Genomic DNA, 20,339 nt, shown 5'->3' on the forward strand with positions numbered 1-20,339 from the left:
CAGTTCAGTGGTGGAGTGTCAACCTATGAACCATGAGGTCACGGTTCAGTTCCCACGCAGTGCACATGCCTGGGTTGTGGGCTTGATCCCCAGTAGACGACATGCAGGAGGCAGCCGATCAATGATTTGCTTCTATCTCACTCTCCCTTCCTTTCTGAAATCAATAAAAATATATTTAAAGGTATGCTTGAAGGAACTGCTATCAAAGTTTATAAGACACTCATTATGAAGACACAATTATACTTTATTCCTCATTGTATTTATTCCCACACAAAATTTCCTGTTCAATTTTGACTGTATACCTTGTATTTAACACAAAAGACTAAAAACCACACACATTTAACATAGTCACTATTATTTACTGAAACTGTAATATTTTAAAACTGGTGACTACTTTAGGAATAAAATTTATAAAACTTATTTTATTAAAATAATAAGTTTTTGTGCTTACTGCTGTGTCATCAAAGAGGTTGAGTAAAGAAATTAGAAAGGCTCGTCTGTGTTGGCGGTTTCCACGGATCATGGAGTAAAGGTGTGAACACAAAGCACTAGAGGACTCATCTTGTCTGAAACCCCTTACAGGATCTTTTAGGCATGTGTTGATTGCCTGTTGTACCTGGTAAGACATCTTCATACCAGCCACTGCTTTCATCTGAAATCAATAAAAGCCTCATTTTTGTCATGGAAATCAAAAGTAAGATTAAAAATATACTTTGAGCATTGTAGTCTGAGACTAACTTCATCATTTGGTTTTGTTTTATATAAATAGTAAGATCATAGAATGCAACATTGGAAGAACATTAAATACCATTCATTGAAATCCCCTCATCTACACTAATAAAAGAGAAACATGCAAATTGGTGTCACTCTGCTATACCTACCAGCCAATCAGGGCGAGTATGCAAATTAACCCAACAAAGATGGCGGCGGCCACGGAGCTGGAGGCTTGGGTTGCCCCTGGCGATGGAGGAAGCCAAGCTTCCAGCCCGCACTGGCCGCCGCTCAAGGGAGAGAACAACACACAGGCACAGCCAGGAGCCTGAGAGATCAACACAGAGGGGCGCCTGCTCCAAGCCTCCACGGTGTGGCTGGGGGCAGGCCCCCAGTGGACGGACACACACACATATACACACACAGGGCAACTGCTCCGAGCCTACGTGGTGCGGCTGGGGGCAGGCCCCCAGTGGGGAGACACACACACACACACACACACACACACACACACACACACACGCAGCGCCTGCTCTGAGCCTCTGCTGCCAGTCTGTGGCTTAGGCCCGCTCCCCTAAGCCGTCAGTAGGACATCCACTGAGGGCTCCCGGACTGTGAGAGGGGGCAGGCTGGGCTGAGGGACCCCCACCCCGCAGTGCACGAATTTCGTGCTCTGGGCCTCCAGTTTTACGGAAGAAAAAGTCGAGTCCCAGAAAAACCATTACTCTCAAGGTCAAACAATAAGAACCAGAACCCATGCATGCCAGTGTGCCTGTTGCACTATCACCTCTAACTCAACCTTAAGAACTAATTTTAAATCAGAATAAATGCTTTGGGGGGACAAACTTGGTTGCATGTTTAAGTAAGTACTAAGCAAAATATTTTATTCTAATAAGAATATGGGCAGGACAGTCACCAAATAAATGATTTACTAAAGAAAGATGTTTAAATTTAGGTTATACAATTTAAAAATACATACATGAATGAATCCAGCATATTTTTTGTCTATTTCCACAAGCTGCTGATCAGCCTTGTTCCGCATAGCAGGTTCTGGGTCTGTGCCCATAGCAATTAAATATGGTACACACTGGAAATAAAAATATAGGATTTATAAGATATCACAGTAACTAAAGCTCTATATGTATCTTTACATATGTTAAAACTAGATGCATATCTGGGATATATGAATTTAATTTTATAGGCCCTTAAATGGCATGTTTTAGTGTTCTTTTATTTTTTTAAATATGTATTTTTATTGATTTCAGAGAGCAAGGGAGAGGGAGAGAGAGAGAGAAACATCAATGATGAGAGAGAATCACTGATCGGCTGCCTCCTGCACGCCCCCTACTGGGGATCAAGCCAGCAACCCAGGCATGTGCCCTTGACCAGAATCGAACCTGGGACCCCTCAGTCCGCAGGCTGACGCTCTATCCCCTGAGCCAAACCAGCTAGGGCTTTAGTGTTCTTTTAAAAATGATTATTCTTCCTTAAATTTAGCTTAAAGCAAAAAAGCACTGGAGCATGAGCAAAAATACTGATGCGGTGAAATTTAAACAATTTCAGTGTGAATTTAAGTTGCTTTAAACATAAAACCCCCTACCCCAACACTAAGAATATCCAATTAAGACTATGATATCCTTCCTATATAATAAAAGGCTAATATGCAAATTGACCAAATGGCAAAACGACCGGTCACTATGACGTGCACTGACCACCAGGGGGCAGATGTTCAATGCAGGAGCTGCCCCCTGGTGGTCAGTGAGCTCCCATAGGGCGAGCGCCGCTCAGCCAGAAGTCGGGCTCACGGCTGGCGAGCTCGGTGGTGGTGGTGGGAGCCTCTCCCGCCTCTGTGGCAGTTGGACATCCCCCGAGGGCTCCTGGACTGTGATTTTCATGCACCAGGCCTCTAGTATACTATAAATATGTAATCCAATAATTTGTCAAGCTTGACTGCATTTACTATGTAAAGAAAAAATAGGGCAAAAATTACTGTCTTTTAGTTAAAACTAGGAAAACATAAATGTTTTTCCACAAAGTTGAATTTTAGATATGGCTTCAATGATTAGGATAGGTAGTATTTTGCTAACAGCCAAATTTATTATATTTCTGAAGTCAAGAAACACCACTTCTGCCTTGCTGATGTGGCTCAGTGTATGAGCGTCAACCTATGAACCAGGAGATCACAGTCTGATTCCCTGTTAGGGCACATGCCAGGGTTGTGGGCTCAATGCCCAGTGTGGGGCATGCAGGAGGTAGCTGATCAATGATTCTCTTTCTCATCATTGATGTTTCTCTCTCTCCCTCTCTGAAACCAATTTAAAAAAAAAGAAAAAAAGAGAAACACCATTAGAAGGTTAGGTGAATATGAATCAGATAGTAGTGAGGAGGGCAGAAAAACAATAAATAAACAAAAAACCAACTTTAAGAAAGTAGAAATGACACTAACTAAAATGAGTGATCATGAATTAAATCCCAAATCAATGAGAAATAAAGTCCATTATAGAATATTATTGGGTAAACTGGCAAAACTTGAAAATAGACTATAAATTAGATAATAATGTATTAATGTTAAATTTCCTGAATTTGCCCTAACCCCATGGTTGGCAAACCGTGGCTTGTGAGCCACATGTGGCTCTTTGGTCCCTTCAGTGTGGCTTTTCCACAAAATACCACATGCGGGTGCACACGTACAGTGCGATTGAAAGTTTGTGGCCCATGCGCAAAAGTCGGTATTTTGTGGAAGAGCCAGCATTTTTGTGGAAGAGCCGGCATTTTGTGGAAGAGCCACGCTCAAGGGGCCAAAGAGCCGCATGTGGCTTGCGAGCTGCGGTTTGCCGAGCTGCACTTTGCCGACCACTGCCCTAGCCAGTTTGGCTTGGTGGATAGAAGTCAGCCTGCAGATTGAAGGGTCCCAGGTTCAATTCCAGTCAAGGGCAAGTACCTTGGTTGCGGGCACATCCCCAATAGGGGGTGTGCAGAAGGCAGCTGATCGATGTTTCTCTCTCATCGATGTTTCTAACTCTCTCTCTCTCTCTCTCCCATCTTCTCTATGAAAAATCAATAAAATATATTTTTAAAAAAATTTCCTGAATTTGATTATTGCATTATGGTTTTATAAGAGAATGTCCTTATTCTTAGAAAATATATACTAAGATGTTTAAAGGTAAAGAATCATAATATCTGAAACTTACTATCAAATGATTCAGAAAAAATTATATGTATGAAGAACAAGAGATAAAGTATATCTGGCAATAAAAAGTATAATCACCTGAGGCCATTTAGAATACTGTATTAGTAAAGAGCTGTAAGTATCTGAAAAATTCTAGTTTCAATATACCACTATACATTTTATCAAGTGATCGTGATGATAACCCTGAGTCATGAAATACAGGCTAAGTAATGTTTAGCATGTTTCATTAGTGTGCTTTGTCGCAGAACACAGGGAAGAATACAGCACATTTACATATAGCATGTTTTAGGAAAAGTTCCATGAAAAATAGCCAAAATGAAAATGGTGAAGGGTAATAGGCTTTGTTTACCTAATAAATTCACTTCTGTAGCCTATGGCACTCCTGAACATGTCAGGTGTATGCTACCTCATCAGCATTAGCTGCCAATCCTTAGTAACACGAATATGTCTTCATTATATCATTTAGTCCTCACATCAATGCTTTGAGGTGTGGGTAGATGATGTTACCTCTAATTTGCAGATGAAGACACTGAGCTCAGATTACACGATATACTTTTCTGTGGACAAAAATCCACCCTAGTGTAACAGATTACGCTCTTCTCCTAGTAAACTCTCTTGGCATTACATGCTGTTGGTTCTTTGGGATCAGTCAACTTGAATTAAAACAAATCAAACATCCCTACTTAGAAAATCATTCTGAGTACATGTTCTGCCAATATAAATTAGAAATTTGTTTAATAGAGACATTATAAATATATGAGTATTTGCAATAATGACAACCTAAGAAATGGACTAAAACTTGGAATCAAGAGTTTAGGACCAAAAAACAAAAAAACAAACAAAAAAACCCAAACCCAACCCCAAATTAACAACTAAGAGGAATAAAGAACTACTTATTATCTCATCACAATGTCATCAAATGACAACAAATCTGGCTCTTTTAATAAGTTCTGCTTTCTAAAACACACTTACCTGAACTGGATGAATAAGACCTTGGTTTAGAGTCAATGCAATGACATTTAGGGCAAAGTGGCGTACACTGGATTGGGTGTGAAAAAACGCCTCAAGCACCTGTTTGAGGTAAAGCTGCATGATGGAACTACTCATCCCTGAGGAAACATCACCCATTTCTTTTAAATCTTCCTGTTTTGCAACTTTCTTCCCTACAAAAGGAAGTAAAGATATTAAGAACATGTACACTAACCTTTACTTAAATATACCAAAGCAGACCACAACCAAAAGCACCAAATGTTAGAGCTAGTGCTCTGGCTCAATGGCTCGTCATTTTTTTTTTTTTTTTTTGGGGGGGGGGTCTCTGTTACAGGTCCCTTTGAGAACTATAATCCCTCTCCTCCCTCAAAATGTTAATGTCTACACCTATATTAAATTGTATAATTTTAGGGAGTTTATGAATACCCTTAAGCCTAGCTATGGACTTAAGGACGCCTTCTGAACTGAATACCTTCATCTAACAGAAAAGGAAATTTGATACCTGGATTAAAAATGAGTCAGAGTATTTTAACTGTAGCCACACTGCGACATTAAAAAATATATTTTCACTTACAGTCTCTATCTGCCTGCTGCATTCGTGTGTCCTCTTCTTGTAGGTAGGTCTGGAGGTTTTTTAATACTTGTATTTTTAAATTTACTGAGGAGTTCTTATCAGATAAGATATTATTATATAGATTTTTCACCTCTTGCTCAAACATTAGACTTGGATGCTGAATGAAGGCAAATCCTAAAGAAATGAGAAAAAAATATTTTGATATAGTCATAGTAAAATTAAATATAATATTTAGTGACAATGTTGATAAATTACATAAAAAACTCCTTATTTCAAAACTTAAAACTTAAAATGACTGGAAGAATATGCTGGTGGCCTTACCTAGAGAAGTATTAGAGCAGGCACTTCTTTCCCCATGAATTAAAAACAAGAAATTGCATTTCAAAGGAGCATTTCACACAAGAGGAAACCTTGAGGAGGGAGCAGGGTCTACTGGCTAGGGGAATGGATTAGGAGTCAGGAGTCTTGGGTTCTATTTCTGTCTCCACCACTGACTTGTAGTGTGACCTTGGGTGTGTCACATAATCTCTCTGTGCCTCAATTCTCCATCTGTAAAATGGGGACAATAATATTTACCACCCACCTACCTCAAAGGGATGTTTTCAGGATTTAAGAGGTAATGTCTACAAACATATTTTAGATCCCTAGCAGAAAGTACTATTTTGGCATTATTTTAAAAACAAATTTAAATATATCCAGTCGATGAAACAGAATACTTCAAAATAATGCTAAAAATATTAAATGAAGCCACAAAGCTGAATTCTATAACCACAAGTTAATATAGGAAATTACTATTATCCATGCTTATTTGTATAAAATAGTAATTTATGTGAAAGAAAATGAAGATCCTTGGTGATAGCAAGTATTATGATACCAAATAACAAACTAAATTCAAAGCATAGAGTGATCAGATAACTAGCCCAAGGTCACACAGGATAACTATGGCCCAGGCAAGATTTTTTTCATTAACTGGTCTAGAAGCACCTATCTATTTTTTGGATGGTACTACTTATTTAAGTTAATATTTACAGCCTGGTCAGTATTGCTCAGTGGGTTGAGCGTCCTCCTGCGCATCAAGATGTCATTGATTTCCTTCCTGGGCAGGGCACATGCGGGGGTGGGGGTTGTTTCCAGGCTCCACCTTCATTCCCAGTAAGGGGCATGCAGGAGGCAGCTGATTGATGTTTCTATCTCTCCCTTCCTCTCTAAAAATCAATTTAAAAAATTTACATATAGTTGACCCTTGGATAACATGAGCTTGAACTATGTGGGTCCACTTATACACACATTTCCCACCCCCCCAATAAATACACAGTGGGCCCTCTGAATCCCTGGGTTTCACGTTGTGAATTCAACTAACCACAGGTTGATAACAGTATTTTTGATCTGTGGATGCGGAGGGCTGACTGTATACAATGCTCTCTGCCAATTTATAAAAGCAACTTGGGCTTCTTTGGATTTTAGTATATGGTGGAGTCCTGGAACCAGTCCCTCAGATACTAAAGGATAACTAAGTGTTTTGGGAGTCAAAAGTTATAACATAGATTTTCAAATGTGTGAGAGTGGGTGCTCCTAACCCCCATGTTGTTCAAGGGTTAGCTCTTATTTGTTCTCTGAAACAAATGTAGTACTATTAGTTTTGCCACTTTATATAGCTTATGTCCAGACTAAATATTCGAAGGTACACATTTGGCTTCAAGTTCTCAATATAATTTTCTAATAAGTGATATGTGAATTTTTATTATATTTGCTAAATGTAATTTCTGAAAGGGAAGGAGAAGTATGATAACAAAATTTAAATTTATTTAAAGAAATCAGTAAATGTTTAATGAGATTTGAATAACTTAGACTCTTTTATTACTCTATTTTAGTTCAAAAGATTAATATAAATGATTGTCCATACATATTAAATTATAAACCTTGTTAATGCTACCAAAATAAAGTTTCAAAGTAAGTTATTAACTTTATTAAGTAATTTCACATGTATTTGCACAAAAAACAAATAATAAAAAACAAAAACCTGGACAGAGTACTGTTCTTGTATTGTTTTAAAGTGCATTCAATTCAGGTACTTTAGTGCTGTCTTTTCCTATTTCTCCTGTATTCCATGACCCATCCAAATAAGCCACAAACCCTAACCTTCTGCAAAGGCATGCATTTGCTACATCAATGTTCCTAAAAAAATAATAATATGGGACAGATATACATCCAAATTGTTTCAAGTATTTCTGTATTTAAAAAAGCCAGTGTAGACTGCCCACTATTTGTACTAGAAATGGCAGGTAAATATAACAATAAAGCTTTACAAAACAAAACAAAAAACCCGAACAATTTAAAAAACATGCAATAGCACAAAATTCTTCTAAATCATCATTCTGTATCAAAGTGCTTGAATGAATATTCTTTTTTTAAAAATACATTTAAAAAAATTTTTATTTCAGAGATGAAGGGAGAAAGAGAGAGAGAGAAACATCAATGATGAGAGAGAGTCATTGATCGGCTGCCTCCTGCACGCCCCACACTGGGGATTGAGCCCACAACCTGGGCATGTGCCCTGATTAGGAATTGACCCGTGACCTCCTGTTTCATAGGTCAACGCTCAACCATTGAGATACACTGGCTAGGCTTGAATGAATGTTCTTATGAAACCCTATAAAGTAGGGGAAGGAGACAGTACTGTCATCTCTATTTTATTAATGAGGAAATTAATTAACAGAGAAGTTATATGACTTGCTCAAGGTCACCAGGAAGTCACTGGCTGGCCAGGAATGGAATCCAGGTGTTTTTTTAAAAATATATTTTATTGATTTTTTACAGAGAAGAAGGGAGAGGGACAGAGAGTTAGAAACATCGATCAGCTGCCTCCTGCACACCCCCCACTGGGGATGTGCCTGCAACCAAGGGACATGCCCTTGACCGGAATCGAACCTGGGACCTTTCAGTCCGCAGGCCAACGCTCTATCCACTGAGCAAAACCGGCATGGCGGAATCCAGGTGTTTTAACCCCCATTCCTATATTCTACACAGCAGACCCTACTATGAATAGAAACATACATAAATAAGTGAACAGTTTAGACTCACAATATTTTAAAACTGGCTCAACCTCTTAAACAACTAAAACTATAATGAAATACAGACTTAACTTACCTAGACCGATGATGGCTTTTGTTTGTACTTCTTCATCTGAATGTTTTGTAAAATACATCAATAGTTCAAGTACTTTATCCTTTATGTTAACCTAAGGGGAAAAATCAGTATTATAAAGAAGGGTAATTTAGATCAGTTTTTAACTATAAAGGAAAAAAATACCTAATAGCAAGCAATGAGAATGTCCACATGCAAACTTGACTAAAGAATAAGTCACCAATAAGTTTGTAAATCAATAAATTTTAGAATAGTGACATTCAAAATAAAGATCTGTGACAAAGAGACTTGTGCCAGAATGTAAATAATGTACTATTCACACACTGAGAAAGTGAAAAAACTAAAGTCAGCTGCTGACCTAAACAGTGCACCTACTCTCTTTTTTTAAAAATATGTATTTTATTGATTTTTTACAGAGAGGAAGGGAGAGGGATAGAGAGTTAGAAACATCGATGAAAGAGAAACATTAATCAGCTGCCTCCTATACACCTCCCACTGGGGATGTGCCCGCAACCAAGGTACAAGCCCTTGACCGGCATTGAACCTGGGACCCTTCAGTCCACAGGCCGATGCTCTATCCACCAAGCCAAACTGGTTAGGGCAGTGCACCTACTCTTATAAAGCTGATATAAGCTGTGCTTACTTATCTTATCACAGACCAGTAATAAACAGTTCACAGATCAGCAGCCTGAGGACCATATTTTGAGTAGCACTGTCCAGAGTGCTCATTAAATCAGACTAATGCTGCCTTCATCCTGGGTCATTTTAGTCATTTTCCGTTGACAGGGTTACACAGTTCTTTTTTATTACAACATACTAAGTAATTAATATTAAGATCTTTACCTTACTATTGCCCTTAAAATCTTCCAGATCAAAATCAAAATGCCGACATAGTGCTCCAACAGTGAAAAGAGATCTAAGAAGTGCTGGTTTGTTTGATAGAAGTGAAGTGTTATTTGGATCCTCTTGGTGCTGAATTTTTAATTTTGAAATGGCACCTGAGAAAGTTAAGTAATATTCATTTATAACAAACCCTTAATTCTTAAATTATTATGTTCAAATGATTATTACTAATAAATCACAACTGAATTTTACTAATAGTCTAAGTATTAAATATGTCTAGAATTATGAGGACACTCCTTAGAGTCTAAGAGAATTAATGTAAAAAAAATATTTAAATTTTATTTGACATACTGGGCAGAAAAGTTGCCAACATTTACTTAGAGGAGATACATTTCTTATGTAATCTTATTGGGTTATTAAGAGAATACAAAAGATACTACAAAATACCATTTCTAATATCACACCTCCTACAATTCCCTAAATACTACCCTTAATCAGATGCATTAAAAAGGAGGACACTGCAGAATCCAGCAGAATAATTTTAAAGTCCAGACACTGAACTTACCATAGTATCTATTGAAACAGGCCCATACAAATTTAAAATTTTGTGTCACTTTATTTACAACAGCCCCAAGACAGCTCACACAATGTTGCACTACCTAAAAGACACAGAAAAGATTGCTAATTAGACAAAAGTTAAAGACAAAGGTAAAACAAAAGATTAAGTTATTTGCGAACTGCGTAATAATCGATAGATGCTTACAGTCATGCCATATTTGATGATCAGCTTCATTAGATCTTCTTCAATAGTGGCAAGGAAAGTTTCACTTGGATGCTCCATCAGTGGTACCACCAGTTCTAGGATTTTTGCAACATTGCAGATAACCATGAAATCATTTTGTGTCTAAAAGGATAAAATTAGTACTTTATGAGTATAAAAAATCTAAAAAGAAACTATATACAGTTCTATCTACTTGGAGGTTGAAGTATTAAATATATAAGATTTGTTAAAAAAACAACAACACAACACAACCCATTTAGAAAAGAGCTTTTTTAAAACATGAAGGGAAGAGTCTCAGTTTTAGGATCCTGGATTCTAGCTACGCCACTAACTAACCATATGATCTTTGGGTCATTTAATCATAATGTCACAGTTATTGTTTTTACCCCTAAAATTTAATAGAAGACAATTCTGAACAAAAGTATTTAAATATTAACAGATAATTTTACTAGATTGATACAGGTTTTAATATTAGTATTTTTCAAAATGGGGTATATTAACCGAATAGTTTCTCAACTAGGGGTGAGTTTGTCCCCCAAGGAATATTTGACAATATCTGGAGACATTTTTGGTTATCACAAAAAGGGTATAGGGGGGCACTACTGGAATCCAGTGGATAGATGCTTGTCAAATATCCTACAATGGTCAGAACAGTTCTTGACAACAAAAAATAATCCAGCCCTAAATGTCAATAGTGTGGAGGTTGAGAAGCCCTGTGTTATCCTTTTTATGACTGGATCCTTAATTTATCAACAAAAGCATAAGAACAATAAAATCTTGGATTTAATGTAAAAAAAGACCACACAAAAAATCAAAAAAAGCATTTATCATATGTAAGGTAGGCTTACAGTAGTCTCCCTTATCTATGGTTCCCCTTCCATGGTTTCAGTGACCTGGGGTCAACTACAACTGAAAATTATTAAATGGAAAATTCCAGAAATAAACAACACATAAGTTTTAAATAGCACGCCGTTCTAAGTAGCATGATAAAATCTTGTGCTGTCCCATTCCATCCTGCCCAGGACATGAATCATTCCTTTGTCCAGCATATTCATGATATTTACATTCCCTGCCTGTTAGTCACTTAGTAGCCACCTTGACTTATCAGACTGGCTTTCCCAGGATCGAAGTGCTTGTGTTCAAGTAACCCTTATTTTACTTCATAATGGCCTTCCAGGGGGGTATAGCTCCGTGGTAGAGCATTTGAGTGCATAATGGCCTTCAAGTACAGGAGTAGTGATGCTGGCAACTGAGATGTGCCAAAGAGAAGAGACACAGTGCTTTCTTTAAGTGAGAGGGTACGCATGTATAGGAAAAAACACAGTACACGTAAGGTTTGGTACTATCTGCAGTTTCAGACATCCACTGGGGGTCTTAGAAGGATTTTGTGCAAATGAGGGGAATACTGTCTTTATGCAAAACTCTGTATTTGCATAAATTTAAAAAATTATACAAAATGTTTTTAAAGTAACCCTACTTTCCAAAAAATGTTGTTGCAAATGAGTACTATTTATGCAAATTACATTACAGTCCAGATTCTAGAGGCAAAAGGACTGGGACTGGTTGACTGTGCAATATTGGGCAAGATATTTATATTCTCTAAGCTTTCGTTTCCTTATCTGTAAAACAGACAAGAATGGTATCAACCTCACAAAGTAAATGAGAGAATGTACGTAAAATTCTTCACAGTGCTTGGCATTAAGCTCAGTAAATATTACCTATTATTATCAGCCATAAGATTACATAATAATCCATTTATTTCTGGATGTAATACAAGCTCTAAAAATAGAAGTAGGGTCTGGCAAGTATAATATGTTGAGTTTACATACTTATCTTCTGCTACTTTTCTCAATTCTGTTTAAAAAAATATATTTTATTGATTTTTTACAGAGAGGAAGGAGATAGTTAGAAACATCGATGAGAGAGAAACATCGATCAGCTGCCTTCTACACACCTCCTATTGAGGATGTGCGCGCAACCAAGGTACATGCCCTTGACCGGAATTGAACCTGGGACCCTTCAGTCCGCAGGCCGACGCTCTATCCACTGAGCCAAACCAGTTAGGCAGTGGTTCTCAACCTGTGGGTCGTGACCCCTTTGGGGGTCGAACAACCCTTTCACAGGGGTTGCCTAAGACCATCGGAAAACACATATATAATTACATATTGTTTTTGTGATTAATCACGATGCTTTAATTATGTTCAATTTGTAACAATGAAATTGGGGGTCACCACAACATGAGGAACTGTATTAAAGGGTCGCGGCATTAGGAAGGTTGAGAACCACTGGGTTAGGGCTTTCCTCAATTCTTAACATTTCTCAGGACATCCTAAGATTTTCATTTAGAACTTATTAATTTACAACACAAAAAAATCTGACTACAGCAGCAAAACAAATTTAGTAGATAAAATTGTTAAAATTAGTTTCTTAGGAAAACTGAGAAAACAGAAAAACCATATTATAAAGTTTTCAAAGTATTTTAAAATTTAGTGTTTGTAATAAGTCACTTAACTCACCATGTTACCATATAAATTGCTGGATTATTTTACTTAAGTTTTCACATTTGATTCTAGGAAAACTTAGTATGTGTAATATTAACTTAAAATAACAACCTAACATCTGTGGCATGCTAAATTTCCATAGTCAACATATTGGTGTATTGTAAAAATAAATGTTTAAAATAAAACATACTAAAAATGACAAATTAAAAGCAAACTCAGAATCCAAAAGACATTAAGTTTCTCAATGATAGAACTCTACCTCATTTAGCTTTGCGATCTTAATAATAGTTACATTTATTAAGCATATATAGAGTGTTTGGCTTAATGAGAAATGGTGCCTGAACTTAATACATCAGAAAAACGTTTGTAGATAGCTTGCTATGAAATTAGAACAAAAATTTGAGTACATAACACAGTTGACCTGTCACTGAAAATAACTGTCATCTGTCAGTGAAAATATGAATGACACTGAATGCCAAAGTTAAAATATTTAGTACATGGTTTCTATAAAGAGAAAACCAGGAAGCTCCATACTTACACTGCATTTAGTGGTGAGGTAGGGCTGCATCGTCATGGCATGTTTAACCATGAGCTGGGGTCTTATCTTGCTGAATAAGAACAAAGTGGTTATGCAAGCCACCAATCTTCCAGAGTTCACACCTTTATTGTCAGAGTCTGAAAAAACGAACAAGAAATAAGACACTAAAATATGACAAGGCAGTGAAAATTATACAGACTATTATTTAAATTACTCAATATTATCCTCTGAATAGATTCCTTAATATAACTCATTAAAGTTTCTTATGATACTAGACGTCCTGCACTTCATTTTTATCTTTAATATATAAATTACATATATTAAGAATAAAGGACAAAGAGGCTGCACTATAGAAGGCAAATGTGTTCCCTGAGGGGAGGAGGATTTAAGTTAAAAAACAGTATAGAAGTTCGGAAGTTTAGAGATGGGCTTTGGGAAGAGACAGGATGTTGGTTATATCTAAAAATGGATAAAAGTCAATATGGGAAAGAAAGTTAGCAAAGGGAGACAAAACCAATTTAGCTGAGGTGATACTGTGTTTAAAGATACTGGGGGGACAATGAAGCTGTAGAAGAATGTTAAAAGATGGGAGTGAGAAATTAAGAAGTTGGACCAGTGCTACATTAAAAAGGAAAACAAAACGCTATTCAGGCGAGAGGAAAATGTTGCTAGTTAGAATGGTTCTTGAATGGCAAATTAGTTTTTAGAGGAGATTAGCAACTTTTTAATATCAAGAGACAACAGTATCACCCTTAAAATCTAGGATAGAGAAAACAGAACAAAAAGAAGAAAAAAAAGGTACACATGGAAAATGAAGGAAAAAAAAAAAAGAAAACATTAAAGAAAAAATACTGCATAAAAATATAAAGGGTATCAAGTTTCCGTAGGTGCCATAAATGTACCTCTGTAAGAGGCAACTGGCCACCATATTGGAGAATGACCCCCAATATTGTTCCTCATTAATGTACATCAGGTGATATAAGTCATGTTAGTCTTGTGTGCTTTAAGCAATAGATAGCAAATCTGACTTTTATAGTTTTCATATAATTATTTATATTTGATTAATAATTTTAGACTTGCCACTGATTAATTTACTAAATAATATAACACTAATATTTAAGAAAAATTTTAAATTAAAGATATTAATAGCTTACTAGCTCAAGCAAGATTAAGCACATTTTTATATAACAATTAAAATTAAATTAGGAATATACTACAAATCATTTAAAAACATTTTTATAATAATTAAACCAATTTCATTTTGAGAGGAAATTTTATAGGATTAAAAATATATCAAACAGCTTTTGAATGAGTTCAATTAGCTAAGTATGTATTAGCCCCTGGATTTCTTTTTATTCCTGTTTAATATGACATCTAAAATGATATGCTACCGAAAGATATGTGAGAGACGAGGCCCATGCTTTATTGCTCTAGATAATCTTAGTCAACCTTAACAATATAATCAAGGCTGCAACATCAAACAAAAAACAGATTTCATTCAAGAGTAAAGTAGTTCAGTATTAGGCTAAGCAGAGCCAGAGGCAAAAATGAGAAATATGCCCAAAGTATTTTAAAATATCTTATAAAATCAACTTAATGACCAATATATAAAATGTCTTACCAGCTAGAGATTCCTCATATTTAAGAATGTGCTCAACTAGGTTATCAACAAGTTGAGTACAAGCTTTCTTCACAGGTTTATATGAGGAATCCTCTTCGGACTTCAACAACTATATATGTATATATATAAAAAAAAAGATCCCAGTATAATTATTCATTAGGCAATAATAATAAAAACGCATTTAATGTGTCCATAATAAGCTTTTCAATTTGTTATTAACAATTTAAAACTGAAAATGAAAATAAACAAAAATATAAAACAAATGTTTAAAAAATAAGTTATAAACCAATAATTTATAAATACTTTCAAACAATTTTAGTATGAAGTATTTAAATTGCTGTATGTGGGACCTGAGGTAGGATATGAGAGAAATTAGAAAGGTGACCTTCTTTTAAGAGTACCACTCAATGCTAGTTGAATTATTTAAAAGAATTCCATTCCTCATTATTCCAAGTCCTTTAATGTCTCAAAAATTATATAATGTGTTAATTACATCATTTATATAATTGTAACTATATCTGAATTGCACCTTAAATCTTGGAATTATAAAACATAAGTCTAGATTTCTTCTGTGTTATCCTTTGCCAAATTATTAATAAACAATATTAGAAAAGTGTTATGAATGAGATAAGGAAGAGATCAGTCTAACTATAGCCAACCCCACTAAAAACACCCCCCCCAAAAACCCCATCCTATTCAGTCTTTCATAATCATAGCTCAATGCAATGATAAAGTCATCTGAGGCATATCTATTTTGTTTAATGATTAGCTAATACAACTCTGGGGTTATTAAATAAGTTGAAATGTGTATTTGATTTCTGTGAAGAATTCCAATGCTGTCCAATATAAGTTTCTGCAATGATGGAAATGTTCTATATCTGTCCAATATGGTTGCCCTGAGCCACATGCATATACTTAACTCTTGAAATGTGGCTAGTATAACTGAGGAATTTAATAAAATTTCACATTAATTTAAACTTAAAAAAACCTGGCTGGTACTGGAATGCATACATTTACACTTTCACTGAAAGATGCATGGATGATTAAATCAACTAATAGCAATCAGAATAACATAACACATACACTGCCCCCAACTCAAACTTAAATATATCAAAGCAGAAGACTTCAATTTACCCAGTTTCAATTCTGAACAGCAAATTCTCTTTGTCCTACTCCATAACTTAATTCCTTAAGCAGCGATTAAAATCACATGCTGGCCCTAACCGGTTTGGCTCAGCGGATAGAGCATCGGCCTGCGGACTCAAGGGTCCCAGGTTGGATTCCGGTCAAGGGCATGTATCTTGGCTGCGGGTACATCCCCAGTGGGGAGTGTGCAGGAGGCAGCTGATCGATGTTTCTAACTCTCTATCCCTCTCCCTTCCTCTCTGTGAAAAATCAATAAAATATATTAAAAAAAAAAAAATCACATGCTGGCCTGGTCTTTTTCAGGCAGGAATAGAAAACGGTTCCCTCACCCCTGTTTTTGCTCTTTCTTCTCCAAGACATCAAGTATGCACAAAAGTACTAATCATAATGTTGGTTTATGACACACCATCAATACTATAGGTGCCGTTTTAATTTATTTACAACAATTCACTGTGAACTCAAGAATAAGAATAGTTCCAATAATTTATATTTCCCAATGTGTTCCTTCCATTATGGTATCTTCCTTTTTCACTTTCAAGGTAACCACTATGAGGAATTTGATCATTTCTTTGCTTTAAAAAATTATCTAAGCTATATACTGTTTATAATCGTGCCTGATTTTTCAACTTTGTAAAAGGTATACGGGATGTAGTTGTCTATATCTTTTTGCCTTTTTCATTCAACATTATGCCACTAACTGTCATCCAGGCCGTTGCATGTAACTGTTGTTTTCACCACTACATAACAAGCCATTGTGTGTCTATACTGCCATTCATTTATCCATTCTTTTGAAGATAGGATAACTACAATTTTAGTGGTATAATGAACACTCTCTCATTTGTCTTCAGGTGCACATATGCAAGATTCTATTGGCTATATGTACCTCACAGCGAAATTGCTGGATCATAGGACACATGAATGCTCAACTTTATGAAATAATGCCGTTTTAAAAAATTGGTTGTAATATTTTCTCAATTAGTAGCAATGTTTAAGAGATATTTAATTGCCCTAACCGGTTTGGCTCAGTGGATAGAGCCTGAGCCTGTGGACTCAAGGGTCCCAGGTTCAATTCTGGTCAAGGGCATGTACCTTGGTTGTGGGCACATTCCCAGTAGGGAGTGTGCAGGAGGCAGCTGATCAATGTTTCTCTCATTGATGTTTCTAACTCTCTATCCCTCTCCTTTCCTCTCTGTAAAAAAATCAATAAAATATATTTTTAAAAAGATATTTAATTAATTTCTTCTCCAAAATTTACCATCTGACTTCTCAATTTTTACCAATCAAGTGGGTGTAAAATGTGGTCTAGATTTGTTATTCCCTGAATTACTAATAAGGTTGAACACCATAAAGGCCATATGTGCTATTTCCTCTATAAAATGCCTAGTCATGACTTTTACTCATTTTTCTGCCAGGACTCTTGCCTTATATTGGTTTGTAGGTGAGGAATCCGTTATATCTTCTTAATAATAACAGTTTCTCAGTTACATATATGTCAAGTATCTTTTCTCGGTTGGTGACTTGTGTTTTCACTTTCTTTAAGAGGTCTTTTGATTCCTAAATGTTCTTCATATTAAGGTAGTAAAATTTATCAACCTCTTTTTAAGGTTAATGGCTTTTGTGACTTATTTAAGAAATCTTTCCCCCCAAAATTTCAAAAATGTATTCACATACTATTTTCTTACAAGTTTTAAAAGATTTCCTTTAATCTATATTGCATTGATTGTTGAGTTGAAGTAGGAATCAATTTAAAAAAATTCCTTATAGAAAGCCAGTGGTCCCAGCCCATTTACTGAAAATCCTTTCCACATTAACTGCAGTGCCACTTCTGTCTTACAGTAATTATAACCTATACATGTGGAGGGTTATTCCTAGGCTCTTTATCTTGTTCCATTGATCTATTTAGAACCATACAATCTTAAAATAACCTTGGGAGTCTTCCCTACTCTAGAACTTTTTGGAATAGTTTGAGAAGGATACGTGTTAGATCTTCTTTAGTATCAGAATATCTTAAGTACTATATTTTTTAAAATTAGTCCCGATGTATGGTAAGGCAAATCACTATTTGTGTATTTTTCAGAGGCAACAATTATTATTTACTAGCAGTTCTTTACTTTCCAAACACATTTTACATCACCTTGACATGTTTGATGAATATTTTTTGTACTTGATTTTGATCTTTTAACATTCTCCCATTTAGCATAACTTTCATTTTAGGTTTTGCAGTTTATTCTGTCAGATTTTATTTTATTCTTAGTTTGTTAGAAATTATCATTCAAGGGTATTAAATTTTATTTTGAAATGTCCTGTGTCCTCTGAAATGATTACTGAAATATTTACTCTTTAATGTTAAACCACACATACATACTGATGCTAAACCATGAGTATGTAAATATGTATGCTTATGAATATGTATATACACACCTTGCTTTGGATGTATTTAAAAGTAAATCATAGGTATCAGTATACCCCCCTTTTCTTTTGAGATAAAATTTACATGAAATGTATAAATCTTCAGTGTACATTTGTCGAATTTTATTACATGCATTCACCATTATAATTCAAACTCCAACAAAGATACAGAACAGTTCTCCATCTTTAGCTTATCAGAACCATCTAGAGAAGCTGTTTAAATATGCAATGATGAGCCTCGCCTTCTGAGTTACTGATTAACGAAGCCTGGGGTAAAGCGCCTTAGCACTTGCATTTCTGACAAATCACAGGTAATCTTGATAACTGTTAGAACCACTGACAGACTACCATTAGCCCAAAAGTTCTTTCATATTTCTTCCAAGCCAATCCCTTGCCCCCTGCAATGTATGTACTCTTCTGTCTAAAGCAATCACGCCAAAATGGCGCCCGCAGGCTGCATGTGACCCACAATGAATATTTTTGCGGTCCAGCCAATATACCAGTATGTAAGAAACGCCTTCATAAAAATTTCATAACTTAATTTTTACAATATCCTGTTATACATAATTATTAATAACGAACTACAATGTTTGCTAATGACTGATTACTGTAATTGTGTTGCATTTATTTCCCTTATGTGCAGGCGCACCATTTCTCTCCACTAATACTAGCAGCGAATATTTTAGTAGCCTTGCCATGTCATTAGTCTTGGACTGACTTGTTTGGTGTGAGCAACAGGAAATATTTTGCTTTCGGAGAACAAGAAAAATAGGTTTATTTGCATTACGCTTATTAATTTGTGCAGTTATTCAGTATCTGGTAAATTGATGTTCAAGAAAAAATATTAATTTTTATTAAAATGTTCTATTATTTTATGTTAACGATTACACATTTATTTCAGCCCTTTGTATGCAGCATGTCTCTATTGAAATAAACCTACGTTTCTACGAAAACTGAAGCTTTTGTTTTTTTGCAGCCCACATAAACTTAAACCTGGTTTATTTGGCCCGTGTTAGCCTTTAGTTTGACATGCTTGGTGTAAAGCTTCCTTTACTCTGCATAAAATCTTATTGTTCATTTATGTTGCTGTATAAAAAAGGACAAAATAGTGCCATTTGCAACAACATGGAGGGACTCTGAGAACATTATGCTAAGTGAAATAAGTTAGTCAGAAAAAGCTAAGAACCATATGATTTCACTCATATCTATAATAAAAGGGTAAGATGTTAATTAGACCAGACGTCCTTCCGGACGTCCTTCCAGATGAGGCTGCGGCAGCGGGGGCTGAGCCCCTTGCACCGTGCATCAGGCCTCTAGTGTGGGATATAAAAATGAAACTCATTAACACAAACAGCATTGAGGTGGTTGCTAGAGGGAAGGGGGTTGAGGGACAAAGGGTCCTAATATAAGGTGACAGGAGAATATTTGACTTTGGGTGGTGGGCACATGGTGCAACATACAAATCTTGTAACATAGAAACCCACACCTGAAACCTATATGTTCATGTTGACAAATGTCACCTCAATCAATTTAATAAATAAAATTGCAAAAAGGAATAATATTATTGATACCACTTATCAATAAAAATGAATAAAATATTAATATACCATCAATATTCTCCTAATTAAGAGAAGTAAAACACAGCTTAAGCCAACTGGACTTGTAATCATTCAAGCTGCATGATTCCACTGAAATAAAATTCTACAAAAGGTACAATTACAGTGACAAAAGGTAGACTCATGGTTTCCTAGGGTCAGAGGGAGGGGATCCTTTACAAAGAGGCACAAGGAAGCTTTTAAGGGTGATATTCTATATCTTAATTTTGCTGGAGGTTACATCACTGTATATAATTATTAAAATTAATAAAATTGTATACCTAAAATTAGTGAAT

The 20,339-nt window shown here is 35.8% G+C and overlaps 1 protein-coding gene across 6 annotated transcripts in view; it reads right to left on the minus strand.

Moving 5' to 3' along the window:
- Positions 1–20,339, minus strand: part of NIPBL (NIPBL cohesin loading factor) — a 175,788-nt gene that overhangs the window by 10,971 nt on the left and 144,478 nt on the right. For 5 of the 6 annotated variants that reach the window (XM_059694929.1, XM_059694928.1, XM_059694927.1 and 2 more), the window contains 10 exons: positions 14,894–15,002; positions 13,273–13,409; positions 10,216–10,356; positions 10,018–10,111; positions 9,453–9,607; positions 8,613–8,703; positions 5,466–5,639; positions 4,874–5,064; positions 1,691–1,798; positions 452–652 (listed from right to left, as the gene is read on the minus strand). In XM_059694929.1, the coding sequence (XP_059550912.1) occupies positions 452–652; positions 1,691–1,798; positions 4,874–5,064; positions 5,466–5,639; positions 8,613–8,703; positions 9,453–9,607; positions 10,018–10,111; positions 10,216–10,356; positions 13,273–13,409; positions 14,894–15,002 (1,401 nt within the window). Of the gene's footprint in view, positions 1–451; positions 653–1,690; positions 1,799–4,873; positions 5,065–5,465; positions 5,640–5,876; positions 6,015–8,612; positions 8,704–9,452; positions 9,608–10,017; positions 10,112–10,215; positions 10,357–13,272; positions 13,410–14,893; positions 15,003–20,339 lie in introns of those variants that run through there. The other variant, XM_059694933.1, reaches the window with a different exon arrangement.

Source organism: Myotis daubentonii, chromosome 4 (assembly GCF_963259705.1).
Source record: "Myotis daubentonii chromosome 4, mMyoDau2.1, whole genome shotgun sequence".
NCBI lineage: Eukaryota > Metazoa > Chordata > Mammalia > Chiroptera > Vespertilionidae > Myotis > Myotis daubentonii.